The sequence below is a fragment of the Cannabis sativa genome, chromosome 1, assembly GCF_029168945.1.
Source record: "Cannabis sativa cultivar Pink pepper isolate KNU-18-1 chromosome 1, ASM2916894v1, whole genome shotgun sequence".
In the NCBI taxonomy this organism is placed as follows: domain Eukaryota; kingdom Viridiplantae; phylum Streptophyta; class Magnoliopsida; order Rosales; family Cannabaceae; genus Cannabis; species Cannabis sativa.
Window position 1 is genome coordinate 45,754,353 of NC_083601.1, and position 22,372 is coordinate 45,776,724.

Genomic DNA, 22,372 nt, shown 5'->3' on the forward strand with positions numbered 1-22,372 from the left:
TAGAATAACCTTAGTGAAAATATTTACTTTAGATTGGGTAAACCCAACTATGAAAAATTAATAAAGTTGCTCAAATTTGAGGTAATATTGGAATTAAAAATAATAATTAAGATTAATAGCATTTTGAGTTATAAGCCGTAAAAATTTAATAATTTTTTTTAACAGTAAATGTATAAACACAATAATTTTTGCTTTTTAAGTAGAGATGGAAATTGGTCGGTTAATGTACGGGGAATGCAATCCCCGCCCCCATCTCCGTTACCTATTTATACCCCCATCCCCGTCTAATAACCAACGGATTCGGGGAATGAAAAAACAAATTAATTTAAAATAATTGAAAAAAATAAATTAAACCAATATTCTCACAAATATTTATTATGCATTCATAATTCATAGAAGATAAAAGATAAACCTACTTAAAAAAAGCATAACCTAATAGAAAATAAAAACTAAATATGTCTCAAAGTTTGAAAAAAAAATAAAAAAAATTATATATATCTATATCGGGGTCGGATATGGTGCGGATAATATTATCTCCGCCCCCGCCCCATCCCCGCTTCGGGTATTGAAATTGTCCTCCACCACCGCTCCATTAACCACCAAAATGGAGAATCCCCACCCCATTAGGGGCGGGTCCCCGCGATTACCCATCCCCGCGGTATAAATTTTCATCTCTATTTTTAAGTAAATGTTCTATTTTGAATTTATTAAAAAAAAATTACAATTTTATAAATATTTAATACTTATACTACTAAAAAAATAGTTTATAAATTTATACTTTATGCTATATATAAATTCAAAAGTTTCGGTATTTACCGTAATAACAAACGACACATTGTCTGAACACAGTCTGATCCGTAAATCATTGTCGTACGGAGGAAAATATGGAAAGAGAATCATCAGTGAAGTCGAATTGGGTTTTGGTCACTCACAGGTCACTAGTCACAAACTTGACCGTCCATGGAAGACAGAGCTGCTGTATCTTCTTCATTGCCATTACCATCTTCATCGGCAGAAGAGTTCAAAGATCATGTGATGAGCGAGGTCCACTTGGGTTGCCCACCTGCTCATTCTGGCTCCCACCATTCCTACTTCTTCTTCTCCGCTCCTCCTCCTGGTAATTCAAATCCCCCCTCTCCCTAAGCTCTCTGGTCTCTACCATTACAAATTACAATACATTATTATATTTTTGCATTAGATAGAAGTTGAAGCAGATTCAACGCAAAAATCGGTTTTGCTGGATGAGGATGGCGATCTTGTTCTTACTAGACGCAGCAGTGAGTCTTCTCTCTTTTCAAGTATTAACCTTTTCTATTTTTTACGAAGTGGGTTTAGCTTGTAATTACTCAATCATGATTTTCCTATTCAAGTTTGGGCCTTTAATTTTAGGTCCTCAGGTTCAAACTTTTTAACATTTTGACTAAACACAAACTGTTCCACTTCAATGCTTTTCACTATACAGAATCATCAACAAAAAAAATTCGTGTGGTTATCCAGCATAATATAACATCTTCAATTCCAAATGTGGGTTTGCAAGTAAGTTTATTGGTTAACTCTGTTGCTTTTATGCTGTTTTATGTTCTTATATATGTATATATATGCATATTTGTTGTATAATACTTTATTTCTCTCTTCAGGTGTGGAAAGCAGAACTGTTGTTGTCTGATTTTTTGTTGGATAAGATGTTTACATCGTCTGAATTTGAGGGAATTGTTTCATTAGAACTTGGTGCTGGCACTGGTATAATGCAAATCTTTAACTAAGAATAAACAAATTTAAGTTAAAAACTTCTTTTTGTCTTAAAATAACCAGATTCCATTATATTTCTTTATCAGGGTTGGCTGGTATATTACTTGCTCGTGTTGCTAAAACTGTGTTTTTAACAGGTAGAGTAATTTTGCTTCTCTAATTCTTGTTTTGGCTGATAAATTAATAAAGGCATTTGGCTGTTACTTTGGAAATAATTTGTCAAAAATCAGTAAACCTTATTGAGTACAATGATCCATTTGTGATTTCATCAGATGATTGTGTTTTCAATGAAGGAAACCAATGTAGTAAAACAATATTTTGTAAGCAAAATGTTATTTTCTTGGATTGGTGACAGACCATGGTGAAAAGATCCTCAACAACTGTGCTAAGAATGTCGACCTTAATACTGAATCAATTAATTGTCGAGCTATCATTCATGTTCGTGAACTTGATTGGATGAACTCCTGGCCTCCTCAAATAGGCCTCCAAGACTCGCCTACTTCTAATCGGTAGCACATCTTTTTTGTTTTCCCCTTTCCCTGCTTTAGAAATTAGAACTAAGGTTCACACATTGTTTTTCATTCTTAGTACTATTTCTTATTATTGTTAATGTGGGAAACATGTGCTGTTTCATTTGATGGATTGTTTAGGCATTTATGGACCTCCTCAGAAGTTGAAGAAGCACAGGGAGCTTCTATACTTCTAGCTGCGGATGTCATATACAGCGATGAACTGACCGATGCATTTTTCAGTACAGTAGAAAGATTAATGTCTATAGGATCAGAAAAGGTACAATACAATAACATTAAAATGGTCCATAGTAAGACCTGCAAATATATTAGTAAGAATAGTATCATTAATGGGAATCATTTTGTTTATCAGGTGCTTTACTTAGCAATGGAAAAGCGCTACAACTTCAGCCTTGACGATCTCAATGTCGTTGCAAATGGTTATGCACATTTCCGAAGCTATCTGCAAGACGAAGAAGGTCAGAATTCTTTTGCCATAGATAATAGTTAACGTTCCAGATTTTATGTTTTAAATTTGGAATGGATTGGTTGCAGATTTTGAAGGAATTGAAGATTGTTCAAGGCCTTGCTTTGTGGCCAAGTGCATTGACATGTCAAAAATTCCTCAATATGTGAGAGAATATGACAGAGGACATGAAGTTGAGATTTGGGAGATTAAGTACCATAGAAGAAAATTCTAGTCTGTCCTATAATATTATTATCATTACTACTTTTTGGTATGCAGAAAATTCTAGTCATGGTTTCCTCCACATGTAATAGTACTTTTCCTTTTGTAAAGTATATAATATCAGAATCTACTGTTAAAGAAACAAGAAAGGGTATATCAGAATCTGTACTAGTGCTCTAGTGCATTGTGTGGTGGCCATTGCTATAAAAAGCTAAAAGCTAACTCAGCAAGTAATCGTTACACCAGACATTTCAGCTTCAATGATGAAACTACAGTGTATTGAGGATGGAAAGATGGGTCTATGTATGGGCCTGGGCCTGGAATGTGGCCCATAGTATTATTCAACTACCAAACATTCCTAGCTATAGCCATAGGAAGGTGTGTGTGTTGGAGGTCCTGGATTCGAGTCTTAAGTTATGCATTGTAATATATAAACGCTTAATTCAAAAAAAAAAAAAAAAAAAAAAAAAACTCAAACCTATTAAGATGAAAATAAAAAGGTTTGTGACACAGTTAACATCTATTCTATTGTCTTTTGCTTTACATATAATGCTAGTGTTTCCCAGATTGGGTAAATGTTGGATCTAATCCACGTGGCAGACAATGGTTGGTACAGCTAGGCTAGTTCTGTCTTTAGCATTTTGAAGATTTCACTTTTTGAGTATTGTTATTTATTTTATAGCCAGCTCAAAGAATCGATCCTCCTCTATTTTCTGTTTCATGTTGTCTTATAATAATGAATATAATCTGTATAACGTTCATTTTTTCATGCTTAAACTATAAAGCCACTCACTTTAACAAATATATTTAAATTATTAATTATTAATTAAATATAAGTATGACCCTTTTGAGGTGGGTACTTGTTTGGTACTATCACTCTTTGCTTACCTCCCAATCCCAACTTGGGAATATTGATTCTTTTTAATAGTTTTCATAGTTTCAATAATGGTATTATCACATTTAGATTTTGAGACTAGAATAAGTCCACTCTTTACTCTTACTTTACTCTTATCACAATATGTGTTTAGATAAGTTTTAACTTTATAGCTAAAATTATAAATTAAAGTAAAAATTTTTATTTATTTTAACTATTTAAATAATTTGTAAATATTTTTTTATTATTTCAAAGTGTTTATATATTGTTAAAGAAAGAATTTTGTTGAGTAAATTAAAGAGTAAGTAGATTGTTTCAATATTAATATACACACACTAAAATATTACACAACATTATTTATTCAGTTACTGAAATTTTATAATAAGGTGAAGACTTAATAACTATGAGTATGTGTGTAATTTAAATCACACAATTTATTCACACATAAATAATACAAAGTTTTTTCTTTTTCTTTTCCGTTTTTTGATAGATTCCATGGCACACATGACATTTAATTCTTGGTTATTTAATTCTAATTTGTTTTGATTTCTTATTTGACCATATGCCCATTTTGTCATCAAACAAAAAAGATCCAAACACTTGAGTGTTTCTCATCCTCGAATATCGTAGTTCAATTTCCTAATAATTCATTATTTGTCTGGCTCTTTCCTTTACAGGTTTACAGCCAATATGTAAATAATTATTTATTTATGGTGAAAAATTAATAAATAAAGAAAGTTAAAACGGCACCGTCTTTGTATTCTTTCTTCTTCCAATTATTCTTTCTTTTGTCCTCACACTGAAAAAAGTGCAGAGAGAGAAGAGAAGAACCCAACAAAGCACACAACTCTCTCTCTCCTTGCCATTATTTGTTTCTCTCTCTAGAAAACGGTTACATAGATAGATAGATGATTTATTAGCCAAATCTAAAGCCGACCCATCAATCGCCGGCGCGAACTACAAGATGGGTTGTGGGCAATCGAAGATCGAGAACGAAGAAGCCGTGGCTCGCTGTAAAGAGCGGAAGCAATACATGAAAGAAGCCGTGATCGCTCGCAACGCCTTTGCGGCGGCTCATTCCTCTTACGCCATGTATCTTAAGAACACCGGCGCAGCCCTAAGCGACTACGCCGAGGGTGAGGTTCAGAATCCTCAATTGAGCCAGGTTCAATCCAATTCCACGTCAGCTCCCGTTGGCGTTGGCGGCGGTAGTGCCGGCGCAGCCCCATTCGCCGAAACCCTTCCTCCTCCGCCGCCTCCGCCTGCGAATTTCTCTACTTCTCCGCTTCAGCGCGCGGCTACCATGCCGCCGGAGATGCAGATCCCCTCCCCCGAAATTAAACCCAAACTCAAGCCCAAGCCCAAGCCCAAGCCCAAGACCATCGTGGAAGAAGAAGACGAGGAGGAGAATGAAATTGAGAACGAAGGTGGGTCTTTGAGAAGAAAGAGAAATAGTAGAAGTAACAGAGAGGCGCCGGCGCCGGCGGTGGTACAACAATCGCCGCCGCCTTCGGAATCTCATGTGAACGGAAGTACCTCAACGACGTCGTATCAGCAACAGGAGACTTACGAGTATTTCTTTAACGTTTCTATGCCTAGGACTCTAACTAGTGAGATGGATCATCATGAGATTAATTTTTCGAAAGAAGACATAGAGCGTAATGGGTATGACAATAGGCCTAAGATTGTGGAAGAAGAGGAAGTTGGGAGTAGTGGAAAGGTTGACCCGGAGGAACCCATGCAGGAGGTTGTAGCGGTGGATGAACCTCCTCTGGATACTCCGCCGCCTCCTCCTCCGGATGCTGCTGACGCTGTTGTTGCTGCTGGGAAGAGTATGAAGAAGGTGAAGCAAGTGGGTTCGAGTTCAGGGGATGCAAAAAGAATGAGTGGTAAAGGTGTTAATTTAGTTAAGCTATTTAATGATCTTGATGATCATTTTCTGAAAGCTTCTGAGAGTGCCCATGAGGTTTCGAAGATGCTTGAGGCAACCCGGCTTCACTATCACTCGAATTTTGCTGATAATCGCGGTAAGTAAGTAAGTAGGCTGAAAAAAGTTTGCATTTTGATATTAAAGGTGCCATTTTTTTTTGGTCTGTGTAATTTATTGATTGATTGTTAAAGCTGTTTAGAGTGGTTTTGGAATCTGAAATAAATTTCCTTCTTTTGGTGTGTTTAACAGGGCATATTGATCACTCTGCTAGAGTGATGCGTGTGATTACATGGAATAGGTCATTTAGAGGCCAATTTAATGTTGAAGATGGAAATGATGAGTTTGATACAGAAGAGAATGAAACGCATGCCTCTATTTTGGATAAATTATTAGCATGGGAAAAAAAACTCTACGATGAAGTGAAGGTGCAATTTCTTCTTAAGCTCTTTGTTATCGTTGTTTTTTCTTTCTAGCTGTTGAATTGCCAATTATATTGCTCAAGTTTCTTCCTTCCACCTTACATAACATTTAACAAATTCACTAAAGGGTAAAGTTCAGTACTGTTATATTTTGTTTTCATAACAGTTGTGAAATCTGCTACTTCATTCTCATACTCCTTAAAGTTAATAGTTTTAGAGATTTATATTGGGAACTTCTGTATTGATTTTGATTAGGTTAGGTCTTTTGAGATAAGGTATTATAGTCTATTTTTCCTTAAAGTTAACAGTTTTAGAGATTTATATTGGGAACTTCTGTATTGATTTTGATTAGGTTAGGTCTTTTGAGATAAGGTATTATAGTCTATTTTGTCTTGTTTATGTTATAATTGAGCTTTAGTCATCAACTGCTCGACATTACAATTTAGTTGGGTTAATTATTTCTGGATAGGCAGGTGAGGTTATGAAATTCGAGTACCAACGGAAAGTTAACTCACTTAATAAGCTAAAGAAACGGGCTTCCAACCCAGACGCAGTGGAGAAAGCGAAAGCAGCAGTAAGTCATCTGCACACAAGATACATTGTTGACATTCAATCCATGGATTCAACAGTTTCAGAGATCAATCGCTTACGAGATGAGCAGTTATATCCAAAACTTGTTCAGCTTGTTAACGGGTGAGTTTCTTCTCTTCAATGTAACAAAAATGGATTTGGTTTTGCATTTTCATGTCAATCTTGGGAAAGGGTGTCTGCTTGTCCCATCCAAATTCCAAAAGATTTGAATCCCATTTTGAAATTGTGAAATGTCTTCTGTGTGTCAACAATTGCAGGATGACAAATATGTGGGATACCATGCGAGATCATCATGAGGCTCAACTAACAATTTCCCAGGCCCTCAAATATTTTGACATCTCACAATGCCCCAAGGAAACGACCGAGCATCATCATTCTCGTACTGCGCAGTTGCATGGTGTTGTGCATGATTGGCATGTACATTTTGAGAGCCTTGTAAATAAGCAAAAAGATTATATAAAAGCCCTAAACTTCTGGCTAAAGCTTAATCTTATTCCAACTGAGAGCAGCTTAAAAGAGAAAGTTTCATCCCCACCAAGGCCTCAAAACCCCCCCATACAGAGACTTCTCATTACTTGGCAGGATCATTTGGAGAAAATTCCAGATGAGCTTGCCAAATCTGCTATTTCCAACTTTGCTGCCGTGATAGACACAATAATGCGTCAGCAAGAAGAAGAGCTAAAACTCAGAGAGAAATGCGAAGAAACCAGTAAGGAGCTTAGTCGGAAAACTCGGGCATTGGAGGAATGGTATCACAAACATAAAGAGCGTACAATACCAGATGAAGGGGAGACAGGTACAACAGAAGATACCATTCTTGCAGAAAAGCAGTTCGCGGTGGAGTCAGTGAAGAAGAGGTTGGAAGAGGAGCAAGAAGCCTACCAGAGGCATTGCCTTCAGGTGAGGGAAAAGTCAATAGCTAGTCTCAAAAATCGCTTGCCGGAGCTTTTCAGGGCACTATACAATTTTTCCCTTGCGTGTTCAGAAATTTACAGGGACCTGAGTTCCATATCGCAATCCCGGAATTGAAGTGAGAACTCCCCACAATAATGCCCTAGTCTGTTCATAAAATTTGCTCACTTCTGTGTACCTTTTTCAAAATTTTCCATCCATTTTAGATTATTTAATGTTTTTTACACTATATTTTTGAGCCAAGGATGTGATATATTACTTATAAAAGCTCATGCAATTCTTTCTATGGGACAAAACCTTGAAAATCATATTGTAAGTTGTGTTAAATATATTTATCTGGCTTTCTTCATAAGCTCCAGTGTTCTGTAATTAATTTGGATTTGTTGCTGGTGATAGTAATTAAAAATTAAAAAGGCAAATTTAATTTTATTCCATTGCGATCTAATAATCATGCCATTATTTGTTTTCTTAAAAAAATAAATAAGCTTAATTACATGTTAAAAGAGACTAACAAAAAACAGAGAAACTCAGTAGTGATTAGGATCACCCTAAGCAACAAAATGATCTTCTTCTGCTTTGGTCTTCATTGTTTAGACTCATGGCATTTGGTTTTGAGGGGCAAGCTTTTGCAAGTCTCTTTGCTACATAACACAATATAGGCATGTAAGTGTTTGAAATGTTAGAATTATTATTGTGGACTAATATAATCATGAGCTTAATACCATAAACGCAATCATTAACTATGTGCCCAATATTTGTTCACTACCATAATGGGATGGTTAATAATCATATATTATGTTAGAGGCACATGAGAGCACCCTTAAAACTATAATTGGCCCATTAAATTATAGTATACCATTATTGGACCACTTAAGCCCAATTAGTAAATAACCCTTAAGGGTTAAAGGGGCATGAGATGTATATATATATGTTATATATGAAGAAGTGGTTTTTAAGGTAAGTTAATGGTAATAAGATGAAGAGGGGATAGCTCCACATTGTGCTCCTCTCCAATCTTGGTTTTACATTGGATTGTTTGGATTCTTGGATGCTCTAACATGGATCAAATGGATGGTTCATCAATGGAAGGTATGTATGTTTATTTTGGTTTGTGATGCTTTAAATAAAATATAGATCTTGGTTAATGATTATGAGTAAAGAAGATTAGCATTTAATGTGTTTGAATATCTCATAATCTATATGATAATTTAACAATTGGTATCAAGAGCTAGTATATTTAATTTTAGAGCTCCATAATATTTTGAACTAACCCATTTTATTTTCAAATCTGAAATTTATTACAATTTTTTGTCTTTTTCGGATTTATATGTTTCATGAAATGTAAATATGAGATTTACTCTTTAAATGGGTTTATATATATTTTCTATGGTTTTTTTTTTTATTTTATTGCTATGGAGGTGTTCATCAATGGTGAAAGCCATTTTCGGATTTGTTGTATTTTATGAGTAATGGTTTTTCTTGTAAAAATGGATGAAATGAATGGAAGAAATTGATAGAGGGTTGAAAATGGAACATAATCCCTCAAACGTCGTCGGTTTTGGTGGCCGGGAATGCTCCAACCAATCGGGTCACGAAATGGGTCGCGCGATCCAGGAGTTGCGGGCAGCGGACCCTTTAATCTACGGGGAAGTTTGTTGGGTGACGGGGATGACGAAAACGACATGTCGTTTTGCCTCTGTCGGTCAAACGACATGTCGTTTATCATGGGTGAAAAACGTCGTTTTTTGGAGCAGAAAAACGACATGTCGTTTTGGCTCTGTCAGCCAAACGACGTGTCGTTTTGCATTGAATGAAGGTCGTTTTTGGGCAGAAAACGACGGGTCGTTTTTCACCCTGCGACACGTCGTCCTCCACAAACGACATGTCGTACGCACGAAGGCTCAGCCCATTTCCAGCGAAAAACGACGGGTCGTTTTATGACTGCGACGTGTCGTTTTTACCAAACGACATGTCATTTTTCAAAACGACATGTCGTACGATAGTTTTAAAAAAAAAAAAAAAACTGGGCGCGTGGGGCGCGTGCAAGGTCTAATTTTGGGCCATTTTCACCAATTTATTCTATTTTTAGCATTCTATCATTTTCTCATCTTAATTTATGCATAATATTAATTCATGAATTTATTCATAATCTTAGTTATTAATATTATCTTGTTATGGCATAAATTAATGTTTATTTAAATAATTAATGCTTATTTTCTTACCTATCGTAAGATTAAGCATGGAAAATTGTTTGGTAATGAGGAACACTTAAATATTAATTTATTTAAGTATTGTATTTTCCTCCAAATAACATTAAGATCTTTATAAGTAATTAATTATCCTATCGATGATGGTTGCTTATTAAAGATGCTTAGTATGGTGAAGAAAATTATTAAATATTATGAATCACAATTTATCTATCCTTTCGATAGTGAATTAATGTATTTGATTATAATATTTAATAGATTGTTCTTACCTGTGTATGAGTTCCATCTTGTTAATTTGTCTGAGAACTCTAGCATGCATAATGATCATTTGTTATTTTGTGATCATTTATTTATGAGAAGAGAGCACAAATGGCATGATTATGTTATAACATGCATTTAATGGTTATTGCTCTTGTTTCTCATTAACTTTAAGCAATCCAAGAACCTCTGCCATGTCGTACGCCGAACGAACTAACCACGAAGCAATTGGTAGAATCTCTCATGATGAATTCAACTCTCATGAGAGTGGATTTGGCCAGACGATGCACCTCCGAAACCTACTCATGATACCACCGAAAAGGATAGAATGTCCTATGAGAATTGAGAGCATTCCAATCGTTGTTGTCCTGATGCTTATGAGATATCACATGGATGAGTCCATTCGTGATAGTATTCCCCAATGAGATTGCAAAAGATTTTCTCAATGCGATCAAGGAAAAGTACAAGAACTTCTCGAAAAGAATGAGAAAAATGAATGCTTGACTTTGTTCCATCGGACTAATTATCTTTGATTCGGGCGACATTAGATCTCACATTGACAGCGTGGGTTGTTACCAAAAGCTCAAAGGTATGGGATTGGATCTTGGTGAGGATTACATGGTGTAGTTTGTGATGGAAACCATTCCCTCTCAGTTTGATTCGACCAAATCAAGCTACAATGCTCAAAAGGAGCAATGGACCATTGAGGAGATGACTGCCATTCTTGCTAAGGAAGAGGAGGACTTGAAAAAGGGAAAAGCAAGAAGCATCTCCCTGGTAACGAACCCAAGCAATTCTCAGAAGAGAGAGTCCACTTCCAACAACTCTAGTGACCAAAAGCCCACTTAGAGAAGAAAGGCAGTGACAAATCAAAGAAGGTCGAATAGTTCGGAAAGTTACGTATATATGGAAGACGATACTAAAGTCGAATAGAGTTTTGGGATTTAGACTACAGATAAATACAGAACATTTTTTGGAATTGCAAGATGTTGCTTACTTGCCCTCTATTCGGAGGAACTTGTTTTCTGTATCTTTTTGGATAGACTAGATTATAGTCTTCTTTTGGAACTAGAAATTTAATTTTGTATCTTGACTCTATATTGCCTAGTTTATATAAGCTTGATTTATATGATGTTGTTTCTGTTACTTCTCCCTCTTACCTTTCCTCTTCTTCTCTTAATGTTGTTGTTGGTTCCAAACGTGCAAGATTAGAATTGAAATCTTCCATGCTTTGGCATAAACGTTTGGGCCATATTTAGAATGGAGAGATTGGTGAAAGATGGTGTACTTCAAGATCTCGATTTCTCTGAATTCCTTTGCATGTGTTGATTGTATAAAAGGGAAAGTGCTAATCGCTAAGGTTAGAAAGAGTAAGTCGATAAGTGCACGATGTATTGGAGCTTATTCACAATGACATTTGTGGGTCCTTTGTTCCACCTGCTATGGGCGGCTATAATTACTTCATTACCTTCATCGATGACTTTTCCCGATATGGTCATATTGAGCTCATTAGTGAAAAATGCGAATCTTTAGATGCCTTTAAGTTTTCAAGACGAATGTTGAGCTTCAAAAGGAAAAGAAGATTAAAGTTGTCAATTCGATAGAGGTGAGAGTATTATGGGCGTTATGATGAAAGCTTGGAAGGAACCCCGGCCGTTTGCCGTATACTTGCGAAACGTGGCATATCGATGCAAGATATATATAATGCCAAGTACACCCCAAATGAGAATGAAATTATTTGAAAGAAGAAATCGCACACTTCTTGATATGGTAAGTTGTATGTTAATTCATTCTAACTTACCAGAGTTTTTATGGGGTGAGGCATTAAGGACTGATGCTTATATCTTGAATCAAGTGCCTAGCAAGTCGGTTCCAAAGACGCCATACGAGTTGTGGTCAAGCAAGAAATCGAGTTTGCATTACTTTCACGTTTGGGGATGCAAGACTAAGGTAAGGCCATATAACCCTAAATCTAAGAAGCTGGATCCGAAGACTATCAGTGAGAGTTTTGTAAGCTACACTATTGGTTCAAGAGGTTCTAAGTTCTATTGTCCCTCTCACACCACTAGGATGATGGAATCAGACCGAGTTGTCTGTTTTGAGGATGAATTTGGTTCAAGTCAAGGGTCAAGAAAAATTGTATTCAGGGAAGAACGTATCTATGTCCCTGTACATGTTGCTTCCGCTTCCGCTGCTAATCCTATTAATGATCCTATGATTGAACAAGTTCCAATAGAAGCTCATGGTGAACCTTAAGATCCAGTACAAGATGAAAATCTTGATTTGGGGGACGATGAGATTGTAGTGAAAAGATAACAAAACTCGTAGCCCTGCTATTCCCGATGACTATCTTGTTTACATATGCGGGAACATGAGTTTAATGTGCGAGATGATTCGAGCCGGCCCATTACTAAGAAGCAATGAATAGTCCTAAATCTACATTGTGGGTGGATGCAACGAAAGAAGAATTGAGTTCTATGTCACAAAATGAAGTTTGGGAGTTAGTTGAACTACCCAAAGGTTGTAAACCCATCGGGTGCAAATGGGTGTATAAGATCAAACGTGACTCAAATGGGCAAGTGGAGAGGTGCAAGGCTCGACTTGTGGCTAAAGGCTATAGTCAGAGAGAGGGCATTGATTTCAAAGAAACTTTTTCGCCTGTTTCCACCAAAGATTCGCTGCGAATCATTGTGACTATAGTAGCCCATTTTGATCTAGAACTCAAACAAATAGATGTAAGGACTGCCTTCTTGAATGGTGACCTATCTGAGGATGTGTACATGGCTCAACATGTAGGTTTTGAGAAATTTGGCTAAGAACACACGGTTTGCAAACTCAAGAAGTCAATATATGGGCTTAAACAAGCATCAAGAGAGTGGTATCTCAAGTTTGATATGATTGTAAGTGGGAGAATATGGTGGATCAATGTATACACATGAAGGTCAGTGGGAGCAGTTTCATTTTCTTGGTACCGTGTGTTGATGACATCCTTCTTGCATCTAATAATTCTGACCTGTTGGCTAAGATAAACAACTCTTGTTTGACCATTTTGACATGAAAGACCTTGGAAGTGCTTCTTATGCGCTTGGGATTCAAATCCACCAGATAGGGCCAATGGTATTCTTCTTTTGTCTCGAAAACTTACATTGATTGGATCTTGAAAAGATTCAATATGCATTCATGTTCTTCTCGGGAAGGCACTTAGATAGTGAAGGGTGACAAGTTCTCGAAAGGCTCAATGTCCACAAAATGATAAAGAGAGAGATGAAATGAAAATTGTTACGTATGCGTCATCGGTTTGGTAGCCTTATGTATGCTCAAGTATGCACACGCCCTGATATTGCCGTTGTTGCTGGCGTGTTGGGTAGGTACTTGAGTGATCCCGGACTTAGCCATTTGGAAAGCGGTTAAGAAGTTCATGCGGTATCTTCAGGGTACCAAGGATCATATGTTGACCTATCGGCGGCGACACTGGATATAGTTGGGTTCGGTGACGCCGATTATGCGGATGCGTGGACGATAAAAGGTCCACTTCAGACTATATTTATATGATGGCTGGAGGAGCTGTATCGTGGAAAAGTGTCAAGCAGACACTCATAGCTTCATCCACAATGGAGGCAGAGTATATGGCGTGTTATGAGGCTACTTGTTGAGCAATATGGCTGCAGAATTTCATTTCAGCACTAGATGCTGTAGCCTTTATCGCGAGGCCGCTGAAATTATATTGTGGTAATTACGCGGCGATAGCTTTCTCTCTAAGAACACTAGAAGTACTTCGCTCAAAAGCATATTGACAAAAGTACTATTTTGTTAAAGAGAAAGTTACAAAGTCTCCTATTTCCATTGAATACACGCCTAGCACTGGCATGTTAGCAGACCCACTAACGAAAGGCTTACCCATATGTGTTTTTTTGGAGCATGTTGCCCGAATGGGATTGTTGGAAGCCTAGCTTATTAAGCTCAGTGGGAGTTTGTTATTTATGTATTGAACATGCTAGTATTTTGTACGGATTGCTTATGGCTTGTGTTTTGTTAAGAACATGCATTATGATACTGAAGTCACTTCTTTATTGTTATTACATATGTATGCTTATACATATATGTCGTTGTTCAAGGAAGTGACAGGTACAAAACGAGATGAATGCGCATAATCTCAATTTTGTCGTACCTCATGCATGTTTAGTTCGATTGTTAATGATTGTTAATGGATAAATGTCTTCAAGGTCAATTCATACATAATACATGTATCCTGTCGATATGATATTATGTACGTCTTAATTGGTTACCTTATGTGTGATAGACAATGTTATGGTGGTTGATTATATTGTCCAAGTGGGAGAATGTTAGAATTATTATTGTGGACTAATATAATCATGAGCTTAATACCATAAACGCAATCATTAACTATGTGCCCAATATTTGTTCACTACCATAATGGGATGGTTAATAATCATATATTATGTTAGAGGCACATGAGAGCACCCTTAAAACTATAATTGGCCCATTAAATTATAGTATACCATTATTGGACCACTTAAGCCCAATTAGTAAATAACCCTTTAGGGTTAAAGGGGCATGAGATGTATATATATATGTTATATATGAAGAAGTGGTTTTTAAGGTAAGTTAATGGTAATAAGATGAAGAGGGGATAGCTCCACATTGTGCTCCTCTCCAATCTTGGTTTTACATTGGATTGTTTGGATTCTTGGATGCTCTAACATGGATCAAATGGATGGTTCATCAATGGAAGGTATGTATGTTTATTTTGGTTTGTGATGCTTTAAATAAAATATAGATCTTGGTTAATGATTATGAGTAAAGAAGATTAGCATTTAATGTGTTTGAATATCTCATAATCTATATGATAATTTAACATGAAAATCATAAACTAAAAAAGGCAAATATTGCAGAAAAAAATTTCAGAATGCTTGAATTTTTAGTTACCTATTTCATAGAACAGTTCATTTATGTTATCAGCAGTTCTTGCTGATGTTTCCATATAAAACATCCCATTTTCTTGAGCAAATTCTTCACCCTCCTATAACAATTAGTAAAACTTTTTAATGTTTGAGCAGATAAAAACTAAATAAAAATAAAAAATAAAAATCTAATCTTCACAAATACCTCTGCATCAACCTCTCTATTAGACTCCAAATCAGATTTGTTTGCCACCAATGCCATCACCATACTCAAGTTCCCTACAAAAATCATTACTTTTTATTATTGACTACATATAACATCATCAAGTATGAACAGATTTCAAAAGCTTTGAATCTGTAATTTAACTTCACCTTGTCTTTGCAATTCTTCAACCCATTTCTTGGCTCTAACAAACGTATCCTTTAAGCCACAAAAAATCAAATCTTTCTCACTCAACCATAGTTAAATCAAATCTTTGAATGTAGCCAAAATGTGAAAATGGTGATTTACCTTAGTTGAAATGTCATAGACAACAACTGCAGCAGCTGCCCCACGATAGTACATTGGAGCTAAGCTATGATAACGTTCTTGTCCTGCTGTGTCCCATATATCAAATTTCACTGTGGCTTCAGTCAACGACAATATTTGGGTAAAAAAAGCTGCCCCTATAGTTGGTTCCTATAACAGAGGAGAGTTAATGATTTTGATTCATAATAAAAGAAAAGAAAGAAAAAAAAAATGGAATATATATTTTCATTTGAATTTATTACTTGATGATTAAAGAACTGGCCTTTCACAAATCTTAATACCAAACTGGTTTTTCCAGTTCCCATGTCCCCAAGAAGAACCTGCATATATGTAGTTGAAGATATAAAATTTTTACTAAAATGAATTTAGATTAAGAATTGTTATACAAAAATATAGATAAAGGGTAAGACATACCCACCAGTTTGGCTTGTATGATCTTGTTTCCTGGCTTTGCCATGAGAAAAACCAAAAATCTAGAATTAATGAAAGAAAGAAAGAGAAATAAATATAGAGAATTGGAGAGCAATAATTGGCTTTTTGTTCTGAAATGAATATTAATGATGTTGAAAAATTGTACGTATATTATAAAGAAGATAGCACTGGATAGTGGATTCAACGCAAGTAGGACTAGTAGTTTTGTTGAATGTTAGTTGGTAATTTATTTATTTATTTATTTATGTAGTAGTAGTTTTTGCAATTAATAGTTTAATGAATTCTGCATTTACAATACAATTCCTTTTTCAAATCGAAATTAATTATTTAGCATTTTGATACGATCTAGAGTTTCTTTTTCCATCCAAAATACGTAGCTTTCTATAAATTTACACGTTTTTTGAAGTGATTTTTTGTGACTTACAATCAAGTGGTTTGAGTTTCAAGAAATTTTACAATGTCTTAAAATTAATAATAATAAGTTTTTTTCTTTTTTTTATCTATGTTAAATACTTTCAAAATGATTATTTTGAAAGAATAATGATAAGAATGTTTGAGAAAATTATTGCATGATTTGATCCAAATTGGTCTTTATTATATTTAATGAAAAGATGGTTGCTTTTCCATATTTGTTTGCTTATGCTTAAAGTGAAATTTAAGCGATTTAATTAGTCCATTCATTTCATATCATATGAAAATGATTTCTACCTCATATAAGAACTAAACATTGGTATGGACAGGTTGGCTCCGAGGGGCGGACCCACATATAATCGAGACGGGGCAATCGCCCTCCCTGAAAAAAAAATCGAGAAAAAAATATCTATGCAATTTAATTAGTTACAACATATATTTGTAATAAAAGATGATATTTGTAACTATAATATTAATTTTAATATAATGGTTAAGCTACTTAGCATATAGGTTAGAGGACAAGGGTTCTAATCCCATTAAATGTATTTTTTTCTTTATTTTTTTGCCTCCCTCACTTACAAAAAAAAAAAAAAATACGTCCCCCTCACTTTGAATCCTAGGTCCGCCATTCCGATCACCTCAGATATGTGCCTAATTAAGCCTCCACTTAATGAGGCTTTCAATACAATTAGAAAGATCAAATTAATGGTATTATGAGATATGAGTTGTTTATAGTGACATGTGATTCTTGAGATTATCTATAACGAAAGGAGTCAAGAAGGAATCAGCACTTAGCCAAAAGAAAGATAAAAAATCATATCATAAATAATAGTATTGGTTGGTTTAGGCTAGTCGGCAATTCTCAATGTTTATACATGAAAATTGGCTCAACTAAGTCTTTTACACATCAACTTCGTAATCTTACTTGCATTATACCTTATATCAGTTTAATACATTTTTATGCATACGTTATAGAAAATTATCCATATTTACAAATATACATGGGAAAATTAATACACATTACTCTAATGCATATACATGTGCAATAATTTTTTTTAAAAAAAAAAATAATAATTGTTTAACAAATATTCATCAAATTTTTAGTTTTCCTCGTGTATTAAAAAGTAATTTTCGATATAAATACATAAATTTAACTTTTAGTTGCAGATAAAAAATTAATTTTTTATGGTATTAATACTTTATATATACATAAAGTGTAAGATAATTATCTATTATTTTTTTTATTAGTCCGTAAGTACTTAAGTTCTAAATAAAAAATAAAAATCTAATAACTTCAATCAATCAAAAACATCATTAATTTAATACATAACTGTATAAGTATTTTTTAAAAATATAATTTAAATATTAAATACTATAAAAAATTAAATTTAAATATTTATTAACAATTAATAATCATAGGACTGCTCATTGCATTGCAAGACAATCCTGTTTTATGTCAGATTGTATGTTTGATGAGTTTTCTGCTCCATCAAATTTGTTTTCTATTGTAAGGGATAATATTATTTGAAGTTAAATAAAATTTTACCCTTACTCTCAGAAAAAAAAAATAATCATAGTGTTAATTTACTCTCTATTAGAACTTTTGGAAATTTCATAATAAACAAAATAATAATAATTAGAACAAAAGTGTACTCCAAAGTTACCCACACACAATTTCCAAGCAACCCACTTCATCAAAAAATAAAAAAACAATTCCAAGCAACCCATACCCCTCTTTCTTTTTGATTTCCCATAATACCCCTCAAATTCAAATTGCACAAAACATTATAGTATTACATTACTCTCACACGACCTCGTCCCAACTTGCAAAAATGGCTAACTCATCAACCAAACAAGACCCACAACCAGAAGTACCAGAATCCCAGAACTACGTCGTATTGCCACTCTATTTCCCTTGCCGTCGAAGACCCATCCGCACAATCTGCACCGTCGGTCTCGCCTTATTTTTCGCAACCGCGTACGTTTTCTGGCCGTCCGATCCAGACATCAAGCTCGTACGGATGAGACTTAAGAGCGTGCACGTGCACAGAACCCCGCACGTGTCGGTCGACGTGTCCGTGTCCGTAACGGTTAGAGTTAGAAACGCGGACGTTTATTTCTTGGACTATAGGCAGTTGGAGGTGGCGGTGGGTTACAGGGGGAAGAAGCTGGGGCACGTGAGATCAGAGGGGGGTCACGTGAGGGCGAGGGGATCGTCCTACGTGGATGCTGAGCTGGATTTAGCTGGGGTGGAGATATTTTCCGATGTGGTATTTTTGTTGGAGGACTTGGCTAGGGGTACCGTTCCTTTTGATACTCTTACGGAGGTTCGTGGCCAGTTAGGCCTTTTATTCTTTCAATTCCCTCTACAGGTATTAATATTATTATTATTATTATTGGGAAATTTGCACCTCCTCAAAATGGATATATTAATGCACCCTTATCTGTTTTAGCACTCAAAATAATTTTTTAGTCAAATTTTTTCTCATGGTCATGTACGTTATGGTTATTTAAGACATCCTGTAAAATTTTAAAAAATTTGAAAAAGTTTAACACGCTGAAAACTACGTTCAAATATTGCACGCGTGACTATTTTATTTTATACGCGTGTAAAATAGACTGTTTGAACATTATTTTCTATATTATAAATTATTCGAAATTTCTCAAAATTTTGTAGGTTATCTTAAATAACTATAACGTACATGAATATGAAAAAAAATTAGAGTGAGATTTTTTTCTGGATGCCGAAACAAGTGAAGGGTGTATCAATACATCCCTTTTAAGAAGGTACATTGTAAAATTACCTATTATTATTTATTGATATTTTATTATTTTATTTTATTTTTTTGCTGAAATTTTATTAGTTAATGTTATTTAAAGAATATATATATACTAGTTGATTGTTACGTGCCAAGCCACGTAGTGTTAGTTTTATTTAATATTTTAGTTTTTTATTTTAATTAATAATTAAAATAGTATAATTATTTGAACGATTTGTTTTATAAAAATAAAATATGTGTCAATATATTTAGTAAGTAAAACATAGTTGTGTTATAATAATGTATGTTATTAATAGTAAAATGTACATTAATCTTCTAATTGAAAAAAGTTCCATTATCTCATTTCATATCTAATAATAGCTACACAACTATATATTTATAGACTTTCACGTTCTTTGCAAATTACTAATAAGCACCAATAATATTTTCATATTCTAATATTTTTCAACCTTCCCCTCTTGGTGGTAAAATTAAAAATAAAACTAAAAATAAGCACAAACATATAAGGTAAATACTCATATACAGTCTCACATTTATATTATTTTTTCTAGACATTTTATAAGATAGGTTTGTTAGAGAGAGATGTGGGTAAGATGATTTTTTTAATTTAAAAGGAGATTATTAATATTTAAAAGATTGTTTAATTTTTTGGGTTTAATTATTGGGTTTATTTATTAACGGGAGATCAAACGTAATATTCTGTTAAACCAAGAAATGCCGTTAGATAGGCACTTTTAATATATAAAGATATATGGTTTATTATAATATATTTTGTTAATGGTGCAGGCAAGAGTATCATGTGAAGTAATTGTAAATACAATAAATCAGACAATATTTCGTCAAAATTGTTACCCTGAGCCTTAAGGTTAGCAGCTTCATCAGTTTTATTATACACTTTTTATCTTTGCTTTGGTTAAAAAAGTAGAATAAATATGATTTTTTTATCTCAGTACTTTTATTTGAATTTAGAAATAATTGCAAATGTGCTAATTCAGTTGTATTTTTTGTTTTTTTTAAACACTTGCTGATGTCATATTCTTATGAAGCTAATTTGATGCAAATTAGGAATTTAGGCAAAATGTACATATATATAGTGTCTAATAATAAATTATGGGATATATTTGTATTTTTGTGTCTAATAATAAATTATGGGATATATTTGTATTTTTAGAACTAATATTATAATTATCATATGGCTCGTGGCCATATTAGCAAATTATTTAAAAAAATGATGAAATGCAATCGAATGAAACATATTTATTATAGTTTGTGAGACAGAGATAAATCAGATAGTCGAAAATAAAACTTTTATTATATATGCAAAAATATGAATGTATAGATAGATGGTGATTGATGAATAAGAACCCTAATTAATAATACTTTAATTGTGATTTTTGATGATACAGGGCAGCTGAGCTAGCTAGTAAACTCTGAAAATGGAGGCTTCATCTGTTGGGGCTGCCTAAAATAGGAATGTGCATATGCTGTTAAAAACAAAAATGGTCACAAATTGAATTCTTTATTGCATGTATTCTTCTTTATCTATGTACATACATTTATGAGTTTATTTATCATCATTTATCAGCCTATTAAATATATATATTTTTTTTTTGACGCGAGCCTATTAAATATTAATTGCTACCATGTAAACATATTCCATTAGAGCATTGCTATAAGACACTAGTGGTGCCTAGCACTTTTTCAACATGTTGCGTTGCGATTGGCTAGTGATACTCCTTAAAAACTATTATATTAAATTATATAAGACTCGATATTTAATTAGCCTAATAACGATATTGACACATAGGAGGATGTTAGACACTACTAGTGTCCTTTAGCATTTCGCATTCCATTATTATGCTATTTAAAAAAACTGTCAGCTATCATGTAAGGCATACTTAGCAAATTCATGAACAGTAACATATTAAGATTACGACTAACAAAAAAAAAGTAGAAAAGAAGACTTTAATTAGAAATATTTTTGACTAAAAGTATAGTTTGATATCTCTATAAGTATAAATTTTATGTCGTTTTTATCACATACTTTAAAGAAATTATAATAGATAGATTGGTATCATTTATAGCGTGTTACCTCTAAAATTTGTTTTAAGAAATATACATTGTTTACTATAGTGCTTACATGTTAAAATTTAATTCACTTGTTTGATCGTATAAAATGAGAATTACAGAATCCAGATAAATTATTTAAAAAAATAAAAATCAACTATTGGGTCTGAAAAAAGTTTCATATGAGGAAGGCTTACATAGATAAAAGAAAAATTGGGTGATTTCTCATTTTTTGATCAATTTAGAATTAGTAAGATTTTTATGTTGGGATTTTATACAAATCTACACCACTTTCTCAAGAATAAAAAGCACAATTGGGTGCTTTAGAGAAGAAATCAGCACTTCGTTTTCACCCAACCTTCAATTTAATTTTTCCATTGCCCAAGTTTGTGGCACATACATAAATTGGGAAACGAAATATCATTTGTTAGTAAGGAATTCTCTTCGAGAGGACAAATCTATAAATGTACTTTTTAAAACAATATCAATCTTTCAATTAAATTGATTTTTTTTTTTCATTTCATATCTAATAGTACACAGTAATATATTTATAAATTTTTGCACTATTTGTAAATTACTAATAAATCCTTACACTATAAAATAGTGTAACATCATTTAGGTAAAATTAGAATATGAGTAATGGTAATAAATTATGCACTAAAATAGTATATGGTGGCGATACAATGCTGTTTCAAAACAATAAATCTTATCTAAAATAAATATATAATTGGTTGAAATAAATTATCAAATGGATAATATTTAGTGTGCATATTATTACCCTTACACATATTTTTTTTTATATAACATTGCTATAAGACATACTCAAAACTTTAGATGAAGTGGTATACTATTATTGGTACACTTAAGCCAATTTTTTAATTTAAATATAAATATATAAGTATTGGGCAGTGCTCTTTCCCTTCTTTAAGAAATGGGTCCATCCACTACCAACCAAAATAATATCCTGTGGAAGAAACTTCTTAACAATAAAGCCAAAAACAATAAACAAAAAAACAACACAAAACTGAAGGTGTAATTGAGTAAATCAAAAGAATTACTTTAATAAGACAAAACTGTTAACTTAACAAAACTGC

The 22,372-nt window shown here is 33.8% G+C and overlaps 4 protein-coding genes and 1 long non-coding RNA gene across 8 annotated transcripts; 4 read left to right on the forward strand and 1 right to left on the reverse strand.

Annotated features, from left to right (window-relative positions):
* The first annotated feature begins 803 nt into the window (after positions 1-803).
* Positions 804-3,207, forward strand: LOC115705308 (uncharacterized). Of its 2 annotated transcripts, XM_030632616.2 has the most exons (9): positions 804-1,117; positions 1,203-1,277; positions 1,463-1,536; positions 1,638-1,740; positions 1,836-1,886; positions 2,105-2,258; positions 2,400-2,538; positions 2,632-2,737; positions 2,814-3,207. In XM_030632616.2, the coding sequence occupies exons 1-9, from the start codon at positions 961-963 to the stop codon at positions 2,957-2,959; spliced, it is 1,005 nt and encodes a 334-aa protein (XP_030488476.2). In that variant the 5' UTR covers positions 804-960; the 3' UTR covers positions 2,960-3,207. The 2 variants fall into 2 exon arrangements, with proteins under 2 accessions (XP_030488476.2, XP_060973624.1); XM_061117641.1 differs by having other exon boundaries at positions 2,400-2,737.
* On the reverse strand, positions 1,989-16,160 carry LOC115722342 (ras-related protein RHN1). 2 transcript variants are annotated; one of them, XM_061117672.1, is made up of 7 exons: positions 16,007-16,159; positions 15,831-15,908; positions 15,571-15,738; positions 15,432-15,480; positions 15,265-15,338; positions 15,085-15,178; positions 1,989-2,721 (listed from the first exon to the last, which is right to left on the reverse strand). In XM_061117672.1, exons 1-7 carry the CDS (start codon positions 16,043-16,045, stop codon positions 2,681-2,683), a joined length of 543 nt encoding a protein of 180 aa, XP_060973655.1. In that variant the 5' UTR covers positions 16,046-16,159; the 3' UTR covers positions 1,989-2,680. The 2 variants fall into 2 exon arrangements, with proteins under 2 accessions (XP_060973655.1, XP_030507396.2); XM_030651536.2 differs by lacking the exon at positions 1,989-2,721 and adding an exon at positions 8,146-8,313 and having other exon boundaries at positions 16,007-16,160.
* Positions 4,559-8,024, forward strand: LOC115705260 (protein ROLLING AND ERECT LEAF 2). Its single transcript, XM_030632541.2, has 4 exons — positions 4,559-5,847; positions 6,000-6,175; positions 6,639-6,862; positions 7,018-8,024. Exons 1-4 carry the CDS (start codon positions 4,785-4,787, stop codon positions 7,787-7,789), a joined length of 2,235 nt encoding a protein of 744 aa, XP_030488401.2. The 5' UTR covers positions 4,559-4,784; the 3' UTR covers positions 7,790-8,024.
* LOC133038958 (uncharacterized) lies at positions 14,030-16,967 on the forward strand. The gene is made up of 2 exons (XR_009688538.1): positions 14,030-14,890; positions 16,761-16,967. It is a non-coding gene; the product is annotated as an uncharacterized LOC133038958 (long non-coding RNA).
* A 1,090-nt stretch (positions 16,968-18,057) lies between these two features.
* Positions 18,058-20,796, forward strand: LOC115705337 (uncharacterized). Of its 2 annotated transcripts, none has more exons than XM_030632650.2 (3): positions 18,058-18,803; positions 19,998-20,076; positions 20,618-20,796. In XM_030632650.2, the coding sequence occupies exons 1-2, from the start codon at positions 18,264-18,266 to the stop codon at positions 20,073-20,075; spliced, it is 618 nt and encodes a 205-aa protein (XP_030488510.2). In that variant the 5' UTR covers positions 18,058-18,263; the 3' UTR covers position 20,076; positions 20,618-20,796. The 2 variants fall into 2 exon arrangements, with proteins under 2 accessions (XP_030488510.2, XP_060973644.1); XM_061117661.1 differs by having other exon boundaries at positions 18,063-18,758.
* The last annotated feature ends 1,576 nt before the right edge of the window (positions 20,797-22,372 follow it).

Coding starts and splice junctions, on each gene's coding strand:
- LOC115705308 (XM_061117641.1), top strand. CDS start 961: ATGGAAGACAGAGCTGCTGTATCTTCTTCATTGCCATTACCATCTTCA. Junction 1,537..1,637: donor TTCCAAATGTGGGTTTGCAA/GTAAGTTTATTG, acceptor TTCTCTCTTCAG/GTGTGGAAAGCAGAACTGTT. Junction 1,887..2,104: donor TAAAACTGTGTTTTTAACAG/GTAGAGTAATTT, acceptor GATTGGTGACAG/ACCATGGTGAAAAGATCCTC.
- LOC115705260 (XM_030632541.2), top strand. CDS start 4,785: ATGGGTTGTGGGCAATCGAAGATCGAGAACGAAGAAGCCGTGGCTCGC. Junction 6,176..6,638: donor AACTCTACGATGAAGTGAAG/GTGCAATTTCTT, acceptor ATTTCTGGATAG/GCAGGTGAGGTTATGAAATT. Junction 6,863..7,017: donor CTTGTTCAGCTTGTTAACGG/GTGAGTTTCTTC, acceptor CAACAATTGCAG/GATGACAAATATGTGGGATA.
- LOC115722342 (XM_030651536.2), bottom strand. CDS start 16,045: ATGGCAAAGCCAGGAAACAAGATCATACAAGCCAAACTG. Junction 15,481..15,570: donor TCTATGACATTTCAACTAAG/GTAAATCACCAT, acceptor TGTGGCTTAAAG/GATACGTTTGTTAGAGCCAA. Junction 15,339..15,431: donor TGAAGAATTGCAAAGACAAG/GTGAAGTTAAAT, acceptor TGATTTTTGTAG/GGAACTTGAGTATGGTGATG.
- LOC115705337 (XM_030632650.2), top strand. CDS start 18,264: ATGGCTAACTCATCAACCAAACAAGACCCACAACCAGAAGTACCAGAA. Junction 18,804..19,997: donor TCTTTCAATTCCCTCTACAG/GTATTAATATTA, acceptor TTAATGGTGCAG/GCAAGAGTATCATGTGAAGT.